Source organism: Oncorhynchus mykiss, chromosome 25 (assembly GCF_057628025.1).
Source record: "Oncorhynchus mykiss isolate SJ-2025 chromosome 25, ASM5762802v1, whole genome shotgun sequence".
Taxonomy (NCBI): domain Eukaryota; kingdom Metazoa; phylum Chordata; class Actinopteri; order Salmoniformes; family Salmonidae; genus Oncorhynchus; species Oncorhynchus mykiss.
The window spans coordinates 39,455,966-39,466,511 of NC_143046.1; the positions used below are offsets into that span (position 1 = coordinate 39,455,966).

General features: G+C 41.6%; 1 protein-coding gene across 1 annotated transcript; it reads right to left on the reverse strand.

Moving 5' to 3' along the window:
- Positions 1–17: 17 nt before the first annotated feature.
- LOC110505134 (peptidyl-prolyl cis-trans isomerase D) lies at positions 18–10,198 on the reverse strand. Its single transcript, XM_021584131.3, has 10 exons — positions 9,984–10,198; positions 9,392–9,532; positions 8,597–8,703; positions 8,244–8,432; positions 7,953–8,075; positions 6,614–6,720; positions 6,283–6,427; positions 1,438–1,524; positions 814–856; positions 18–492 (listed from the first exon to the last, which is right to left on the reverse strand). Exons 1-10 carry the CDS (start codon positions 10,066–10,068, stop codon positions 404–406), a joined length of 1,116 nt encoding a protein of 371 aa, XP_021439806.1. The 5' UTR covers positions 10,069–10,198; the 3' UTR covers positions 18–403.
- Between the last annotated feature and the right edge of the window lie 348 nt (positions 10,199–10,546).

Consider the following 10,546-nt stretch of genomic DNA (forward strand, 5'->3'; position numbering starts at 1 on the left):
ACAAATCACAGCTCTCATTGAATGTTCAGGTCGAATTTAATTGCACCGCATACAGGTGGAGTAGGCAAATTCCAGAATGAGTCTTAACTAACCAACCACAATTTTATGGCTTATCTTAAACATTCAGACAAAGGGATATTACAGTAGTTCTTTGTAGACATAAGTATCATTGACACAACACTCCAAATAAATGAATACAGTGAAATACTCAGACAAAATGCTGACAGGGTTAAGCTTCCTCCATACTTAATTTTCAGCTACCCTTGTGTGCCACACAAATAACTTTCAACAACAGCCAATAATATACTGTGGTGATTTTCAATTGGGACCTGATTGTAGCTAGCTGCCTTAAAGAAATAACTCATTATTGGCGAGTGGACTTTATCAAATGATTGTCTGATCTTCATGCAAACATTTTTGCATAGATTTGCTTCTCTTTCTCCTTTTCCTCCTTCACTTTCAACTGGACTCTCTTCATCTCGTTTCCAATCGCTGTCAAAGGATGAACAAGTAAATTCACTTGTCAGGCAAGGAAAACAACCTATCACAACAAAATGGCAAAACTGTTGCATTTGTTATGAAGGGGTTTTGTAAATAAGTTACTTTGAGCATCATACTGCTCTCACTATTGACCATTTATTCTAAGTTCTAGTTAGCCTTTAGAATATTCAAAATAACACATGCAGCCCAATTATTAATATTTTTTTCCACTAATTGGGCAATAGATTATCCTTGGGCTGCCTGTGTAAATGCTGCCATAAGGACACAAATGATCCCCTGGATTGAATGTTACTATAAAGAGGCAGTACCAACCTTTGTCCTCTGGTGCTATTTCTTGAGCTTTCTTCAGATCACTCTGCAAATGGCAAAAGGTGAGAAATATTTTAGTGAGTTGACAGACAAGTCAAACTCCAATGTTCCAGCTATTGATCACTTCCTCCAATTCCAGATTTTAAGCTGGAATCCTCAGTTGGTACATCCATTTTTGGACTTTTGATATACCCATTTCATTCTTGAAGAATATCATTTATAAATGCCTCATGAGCTTAGTTCAATAGTCGTACCCCATCAGAACCCAAAATACATGCTTGTTTTACACCAATGTAAAACACTGTATAGCGTCAGAACATGGTTAAAATGATGATATCATGGAGGGTCAGTCCGTAAATCGATAGCTCTGTCTGTATTTGAGTGGTTACATTTCTCCAGGCCCATTCCTCAGTTTTATACCAATACACAGGCCGGGTTTGTTTCGCCCCAACTTTTTGGAAGAAATGTTTTAGTGCAAATAAACCCATATGAATCGGTGGGGGAAAACATCCTTGTCGCATGGGGTTCCAGTCCAGAAAGCCCATTTTTGTTAGACTGGGACAAATGGTTCACATTCTGAAGTCATGATTGGTATGATAAGAGTGTATATCAACTTTTTTTCTTTACCATGGCTTTACTGTACTCCTTCAGTCCCTGCCAGGCCTGGGCCCTCCTGAACAGAGCTTTAGTGTTTTTCTGGTTCAACTCCAGTGCCTAAAAAAACAAGCAAACATACATAAATCAGACTAAATAGTGACTGCACTTCTCAGTGTTTCTTTCCCTTCCTAATCAAATTATATTTGTCACATGCGCCGAATACAACAGGTGTAGACCAAACTGTGAAATGGTTACTGACAAGCCCTTAACCAACAATGCAGTTTTCAGAAAATACAGTTAAGAAAAAAAAAAAAAAAAGTACACAATAACATTGAGGCTATATACAGGTGGTACCGGTAAACGGTCAATGTGCGGGGATCAAGGTAATATGGACATGTAGGTAGGGGTAAAGTGACTATGCATAGATAATAAACAGTGAGTAGCAGCAGTGCAAATAGTCCGACTGGCAATTTGATGAATTGTTCAGCAGTCTTATGGCTTGGGAGTAGAAGCTGTTAAGGAGCCTTTTGGACATAGATTTGGCGCTCCGGTACCGCTTGCCATGCGGTAGCAGAGAGAACAGTCTATGACAATTTTTTTAACCTTCCTCTGACCCAGCCAAGTATATAGGTCGTGGATGGCAGGAAGCAGAAGGTGATGCAACCGGTCATGCTCTAGATGGTGCAGCTGTAGAACATTTTGAGGATCTGGGGACCCATGCTGACTCTTTTCAGTCTCCTGAGGGGGAAAGGCATCTATTCACGACTTTCTTGGTGTATTTGGACATGATAGTTTGTTGGCGACGTGGACACCAAGGAACTTGAAACTCTCGACCTGCTCCACTACAGCCCTGTCGATGTGAATGGGGGCCTGTTCAGCCCACCTTTTCCTGTAGTCCACAATCATTTCCTTTGTCTTGATCACGTTGAGGGAGAGGTTGTTGTCCTGGCACCACACTGTCAGGCCTCTGACCTCCTCCCTATAGAGACTGTCTCATTGTCGGTGGTCAGGCCTACCACCGTTGTGTCGTCAGCAAAGTTAATGGTGTTGGTGTCGTGCTTGGCCACAAAGTCATGGACGAATAGGGAGTACAAGAGGAAACTAAGCACGCAACCCTGAGGGTCCCCCATGTTGAGAATCAGCGTGGCAGATGTGTTGTTGCCTACCGTTACCACCTGGGGACGGCCCGTCAGGAAGTCCAGGATCCAGTTGCAAAGGGAGGTATTTAGTCCCTGGGTCCTTAGCTTAGTAATGAGCATAGAGGGCACTATGGTGTTGAACGCTGAGCTGTAATCAATGAACAGCATTCTCACATAGGTGTTCCTTTTATCCAGGTGGGAAAGGGCAGTGTGGAGTGTGACTGCGTCATCTGTGGGTTTCCGGGATGATAGTGTTGATGTGAGCCATGCGGGGCAGTAGTCATTGAGGTAGGTTACTTTAGCTTTCTTGGAAACGGGCTATGGTGGTCTGCTTGAAACATTTACAGTTGAAGTCGGATGTTTACTTAAACAAGTTTTAATGACTCCAACATAAGTGTATCAACCACTCCACAAATGTCTTGTTAAACTAGTTTTGGCAAGTCAGAACATCTACTTTGTGCATGACAAGTAATTTTTCCAACAATTGTTTACAGATGGATTAATTCACTGTATCACAATTCCAGTGGGTCAGAAGTTTACATACATTAAGTTGACTGTGCCTTTAAACAGCTTAGAAAATTCCAGAAAATGATGTCATGGCTTTAGAAGCTTCTGATAGGCTAATTGACATCATTTGAGTCAATTGGAGGTGTACCTGTGGATGTATTTCAAGGCCTACCTTCAAACTCAGTGCCTGTTTGCTTGATATCATGGGAAAATCAAAAGAAATCAGCCAAGACCCCAGAAAAAAATTGTAGACCTCCACAAGTCTGGTTCATCCTTGAGAGCAATTTCCAAACGCCTGAAGGTACCACATCCATCTGCACACACGTCACGTTAGCTAATGAGCCAACCAGCTAACGTTAGCTAGTTAAACAACGATGAAATAGTGCCAAATCATGTTGTTACTACCCTGCATGAATCTGCTGGGAGCTAACCAACCAGGTTCAAATGTTAGCTATCTAACATTAGGCTCTAACTAGCAAAGCAAACAGTTCTGGGATACAAACAATGTTAGTTAGCTAGCTAACAGTACACTAACTTGAAATGAAACCACTTGGTCAAAATTAGACACGTGTAATATCTGAAAATGTATCTAACTAGCGCTAGACTATCTTACTATCTTATACATCATCATGCATGATGGATGCGTCTCCCTGTCACGGATGCAATCCGGAGTTGTTTCTCCATCTCTTTAGCTATCATACTCTAATTCCACTGATTTCAAAACTTGATCCTCTAGAAAGTGGAGAGCAACACTTAAACAGCTCCACTACATATTGTTATAAAAAGCCGCGTTCGACAGGATTACCAACATTGACTGACCAGCTCAAATAGACAAAAGCCTTCTATATGGCAGACCAATCCAAACTCCTCTCTCGGCAAGTCCAGCCCACTCATCTCAGCCAATCATGGCTAGTGGGAAGGTTTTTTCTTCTTCTGTGGCTTAACCAACAAGGCTAGTAATTTAACAATTTTATTCATATTTACAGATGGCATACAAGTATATTATTAAGGCACATGAAAGTTGATGTTACAGAAGACATTTCTGCCAAAAAAACACATTTTGATAAAAAATAAAATAACGTTAAAATGGCTCTGGCCTCCCGGGTGGGCGCAGTGGTTAAGGGCGCTATACTGCAGCGCCAGCTGTGCCATCAGAGACTCTGGGTTCGTGCCCAGGCTCTGTCGTAACCGGCCGCGACCGGGAGATCCGTGGGGCGACGCACAATTGGACTAGCATCGCTCGGGTTAGGGAGGGGTTGGCCGGTAGGGATGTCCTTGTCTCATCGCGCACCAGCGACTCCTGTGGCGGGCCGGGCGCAGTGCGCGCTAACCAAGGTTGCCAGGTGCACGGTGTTTCCTCCAACACATTGGTGCGGCTGGCTTCCGGGTTGGATGCGCGCTGTGTTAAAGAAGCAGTGCGGCTTGGTTGGGTTGTGTATCGGAGGACGCATGACTTTCAACCTTCGTCTCTCCCGAGCCCGTACAGGAGTTGTAGTGATGAGACAAACTACTAAAAACAATTGGATACCACAAAATTGGGGAGAAAATGGGGTTAAAAAAATAATAATATTACATTTAAAAAAAGGCTCTCCTGTGAAGTTGTGACTTGCGACATACGTCTAGTTTCCTGAAACAGGTCACAATTGGTTAGGAGCAAGTAAAACGGCAGCCATCCCCCCGGCGCCATAAATACTGAATAAGAATGTTTATCTACAGACTTAACTAGAAATATTACGGTACTCTACAAAAACATATCCTCAGTTGCATTCACAATGAGTTCCATAAAGACTTTTATAGTACTGACCACGAATGGCCTTTAAATCTTTGCCACTAATAAACAGTTGTACCGTAGTCGAGTGGTGGAAGTGTGATGGGCCTGGCATCTAGGATTTCAGCTGGCCTAAAATATTTTTCTTTCAATTTTAAATTGTTTGCATAATTTCTAATCCACCTTATTTAAAAAAAGAAATCCCATAACCATACCACCTCTCCTGTGACTGAGTAGGTCTGACACCAATTATTCGACTGGTCAATTGCTTGGTCGATACGCTGTTGGTCAACCAAGATTTTTTTTGTTGCGCAGTAGCATATATATATATATTTTAGGGCACACGAGACAACTGTCTTATTCGTGCCAAACGAAGTAAATGAATCCATTGCGTAGGCCTAGGGGATGGCACAGTCCAAGAAGTGCAATGTGCAGCCACACCCTGTCTCTCTCCAGAATGCGCTCTCTCCCATCAATTTGTGCGCTCTCTCCCACCAATTTGTGCACATTCATTGTTTCATAACTTCATTGTGTGAATTGTTTGCGTTCGATTGTTAGTGTCTCAAGTTCCCATTACATATATCACCGGTAGTACATTTACCATTAATTCCTAATCTACAATGTTTGATTGGTTACGGTTATGTCTGTTAAGGCATTCAATATACTATTCCAGTCTTTAACCATTCTCATTGTAGGAGCGGACACGTTGTTTGCAGAGTAAACAACCTATGCTACACTTGTGAGAAACATGTTTTTTGTTCATTTCATTCCATTTGAGTTGTGTCAATTTAGTCTTTTTTTTGGAGCACTCCTGTCAATTTTGAGTAATGACGTCACCTGATTATGCATAGAAGTAGGTCTATAGGCTGCCTGGATGCGTGCAAATGTAAGCTTATAAATGTTCCCATTTGGAGATCTGATATTATTTATGATCGGCTTAATGCACCACCACTAATGAGCTGTAGAGCTTCTCAAATTAATGTATTCTTCGCCTCAAACAGCAAGCAAACAAAGTCTGTTTTTACAGACATTGACAATTCCTCAATGTATTTGAAAAATCTTTCCAGCCCTCTCCCTTTCGATAACCACTCAGCCTGAAATGTCATGCTCTGATCCAGTGGGAACATCATAAAATAGGCCTACCCGATTACTTCTTATCCCTTGCGGAAATAGCCTACAGCTGTGTCTGTCCTGAGGTCACTGGCGCGGGAAACTATGAGTGCCCAGAATATGTTATACGATGTTGCATGGATCTTCAGACGGATCCAAGTTCATAGTTGATACAATGTTTCAAGTTTGTTTCAGACAGGCCATGCACAGCCAATGTGATTTATAGGATTTGTTATTTTATTAGGATATTATTTTACCTGCAGGCTGTACTGTTTTTAGTTGTTGGCTTTATAAGCTATTTTTGTCTGCACAGGACTGTGCAATGCCCCCATATTGGCCTAAATTACTTACCTCGTCACAGCTGTCCATGGCTTCCTGCCAGAGCTGCATCTTCAGTTTACAGGCAGCGGTGTTGAGAATGCAGCTCACCGCCGTGGGCTCCAGCTTTGCCTGGGCTTTCTCAATCTCCTGCTCATCACCGGCAACTGCCAGATACCTGGCAAGTGACAAGTTTCACCATTTAGTCCTTTGCTAGGCTGGTCCCAGATCGGTTTGTGCCATTTGGCCAACTCCTATGGTCATTGTGCATTCAAATGCATGTCATGCTGTGACACAAGCAGGCCTAGTACACACACACTGTAAATCACAGTGCGAGTGGAGTGAACCCTGGACAACATTTCACCTGAGAGCTTTGGAGTACTTCTTGATTGCAGACTGCCAGTCTTGGTTCTTGAAAAAGTTGTTCCCAATATTCTTAATATCCTCAGCAACACATAGGACTTTGTCAACCTAACCAAAAAACAACAAGTATGGGACTTTTATGCTATTTTCACAATCAGTGCTGCATCAGCATTTCACAATCACAGAAATTCATAGTTCATGTCACACTTCATTTTGACTAAATAAATCAATCCACATAATAGGGGTGTGAACATTTAAACGAAATCGGGATCCTTAACGTTAACACCCCTAACCAAAAAATAATACAAAATCCATAAAATTGAAATCACAGTGCAGTTATCACAAAGCATATTCTTTTCCTAGTCATAGCCTAACTAGACAATAGGCTATAAAGTCCTGGAGAAAGTTGTGTAATTTAAATAGAACCAGAGAGGAAGAGGCTAACTTTCTGCAATTTTTTGTGAATGTGCGAGACATGCAAGACAAGACATTTCGAGATACAGATTACCAAGACATGTGTATGGTTCTTTCAGCCTGCCCCCTCCACTCTCGCACGCTGGCTCACCTGCTCTTTGCTAATGAAGAACATCATAACCTACTGAAGTTGCGAGACATTGCAAGCCAAGACATTGCGAAATGCAGCATTCCATTGCGAGATACACCTTTTAATTGCCTCTAGATAGGCCTAGTGCACGGTTCTGAATGTCTGGCTAGTGGCCGACCTGCCTATACTGTGCCCCTCCCCTCTCTCGTTAGCTCACTATGAAAGACGCAAGTGTTTGTGTTCTCGGCATCTAAGCTGTCTCCTCCGTTCCAAAAAATACAGAATCTTTGTAGTCGATTCCTAGCGGAATCCAATCTTGACACTCAGAAATGGGAGTCGACGTGCAAGGAGTTGAGGACAGTATTATTTTAGAGTGGACTCTCCGCCACTACATTATTGTCGTTAACAGTTGGGGAAAAGGCAGAGAAAGGCAAGCGACAGCAGCAAAGTCCTGTATGGCAATGCTTTGAGAAGTTAAATTAGAAGGAAATGCAAACTTTGCGAGGTGGAATCGAGGTACAGTAATACAGGTGCAACCAGTGTTTCCCCTACATAAATTTAGCAGAGGCGGCCTGCCACTCCAAAAGATATGAAGAGGCGTTATAATTTCCGTGATTGTAAAATGTCAGTGTAAACTAAAAACAGATAATGTACGTGGAAAAGATAATGGAGCTATATATATATTTTTTCATAAGATCACCTTTTGAGACTGACAATAACCAAAATAAAAAATAGAACGTCAGCATGGGTATCTTCAGAGAAGCGTTTAGAGAGAAAATGAGGTAGGACTACTAACATCTTTTAAATCAACGTCGGCGTCCTCTGGGTAGTCTGGATGGGTGTCCCCTGAGCCGTCGTTCGGGGCTACTCCCCAGTTGTCTCCATGTTTATGCTCACCACACTCGGCAATTACACAGGGCTATGGGGAAAGAATCAAAAGCAAAACTGTAAATACACGATGAGCATTTCACAAGTGTCACACACTACAGAAAAATACTAGGTAATCTACCTGCTGCAAGGCAAAACATACAGCTTGCTGCTGCGTTAATGTTATCGAATGTGGCGGTAGTTATTCTCATTGACTGACCTTGAGAGGTGTGTCCTCGTTAGTCTCTATGGCCTCCAGTGTTTTCACCAGCCCTAACCCCTTCAAGACTTGTCCAAAGACAACGTGTTTGCCATCTAGATGAGCAGTGGGCACAGTGGTGATGAAGAACTGGGAGCCATTGGTGGCGGGTCCAGAATTGGCCATACTCAGCAAGCCCTCTTTGTCGTGCTGGAGAGGACACAGACACCCACATGTTAATTCAATGATGACCAAGAAAACAGAAATAATTTGTCATGCTAAAGGCCAGGAGTTATTCCTATGACTAAAGCCCAGACTTTATACTGGTCAAGAAAATCTCCTATATTATTCAGAGTCATTATGAAAATCCTTACCTTGTAATGGAAGTTCTCATCTTCAAACTTCTCCCCATAGATGCTCTCCCCTCCAGTGCCGTTCTGGTTGGAGAAATCTCCTCCCTGGATCATGAACTGCTTGATAACTTAAATTGATTGACAGCGTACATGTTTGTGGTCATTATTGATCTTACTGCAGTTTGTTACCATAAAATGGATGTACTACCGCAATATAGATGTGATCTATATATAGCTTTGTGTAGGCAGGGCAAACCAGTTTTGGTGATTTCTGGTATATCATCAAGATAAATCACAACACGTTTTTGGACTCATTCAGCAGTCTTTACCTGATTAAGTACAAAAGCACTAGAAATTAATGTTTAAAATTCTATTTATTGTCCAAAAATGTAATTTGAAAATGATGCCGTTGCTGCTTCCTCCTGTTGACAAAACATTGATAAATAGCCCATATTGATCATTATAAACTGGGTATTTGAGCCCTGAATTCTGATTGGCTGAATGACATGGTATATCAGACCATATACAACAGGTATGACACAATTTTTAGTTTTACTGCTCTAATTGCATTGGTAACCAGTTTATAATAGCAATAAGGCTCCTTTGGTGTTTGTAATATATGGCCAATATACCACGTCTAAGGACTGTGTCCAGGCACTCCGAGTTGCGTCGTGCAAAAGAACAGCCCTTAGCATTAGTAAATTATCGATATACCACACTTCCTCAGGCCTTATTGCTTAACTAGACCCTAGTCAGGCTGTAAGCAAGCAGGTACGATCTGCTGGCTAACAAACAGTGGAAATGCACAATACTTACTCCTGTGGAAAGGACATCCTTTGAAATGGAGTGGTTTTCCTGTGGTTTTGCCAGTTCCCTTCTCTCCAGTACAGAGTGCTCGAAAGTTTTCAGCGGTTTTGGGGACAACATCAGCAAACAGTTCGAACACGATTCGGCCAACTGGTGACAACATAGCATGACATTATGTGGATAGTTGGTCTTTAAAAAAATGCAATTTCAAAGTAGATGTAACTCAAAAACAAGCCTTTTAGTCCTCAACTAGCTAATCTGGTAGACACTGGGGTGTTGCATATTTACGAAAAACATGACAGCACGTGCTTGTTGCTTCGAATGGAACGTTAATGTATCAGGCGAATGGATATTCACAAATTAGACTAACTTGTTATATTTAAACAGTAAAAAATAGCTAACAATACAAGTACCTAAATGGTTCAAAATAGCGTAGGAATTACAAATGTGTACTTTAATATACATTGGTCGCTGTAACGTTAATTTAAGATCATGCTAGCTAGCATGAATGTGCTTTTTCTAGAAACCACCCGGCGCTGCTAGCATTAGCCTAGCGTGTCCAGTTGAATGACTAACAGCGCTTTATTGAAAATATCCTAACCTCTTTCACCACCAATGTCTACATCAAAGAAGACACGGGGGTTTTCTTTGTTTGAAGGCTTGGTCACGGGTGTTGCGTTAGACATTTCTAAAATTCTAAACGTCAGCTAGCTAAAGTTACTTCCACAATACTCCTAGTTATCAGCGACTCGTCAGCAACACTCAAAAAGAACTTCCGGGTCACGGAATTTCCGAAAAATTACAAATAAAAGCCCCCTCACGTAATAGTACAAAAGTGTCATTAACCTTCATTTAATGAAACATTGTCTACACATTAATAATTATGAATATTTGTTCATATTTAAGTGACATTTGCATTTAATGTGGGTTTTAAAACATGTTCCAAGGTCAAATAAATGCCCCCAACGCAGTACTCCTATGGAGAGAGAACTATTCTTGGTGCTGAAGTAAAAGTGGGGTTAGGATTCCTCACTAGGATCTGTATGGTGTTCCTTCATGCAGGACTGAGGTCTTTATGGCCAGCAATACTTTATTCTCCATTAATGAAATAAACTGTTCGCCTACAATTTACATATTGGGTTAAAGAGAAAACGATTCTAGATG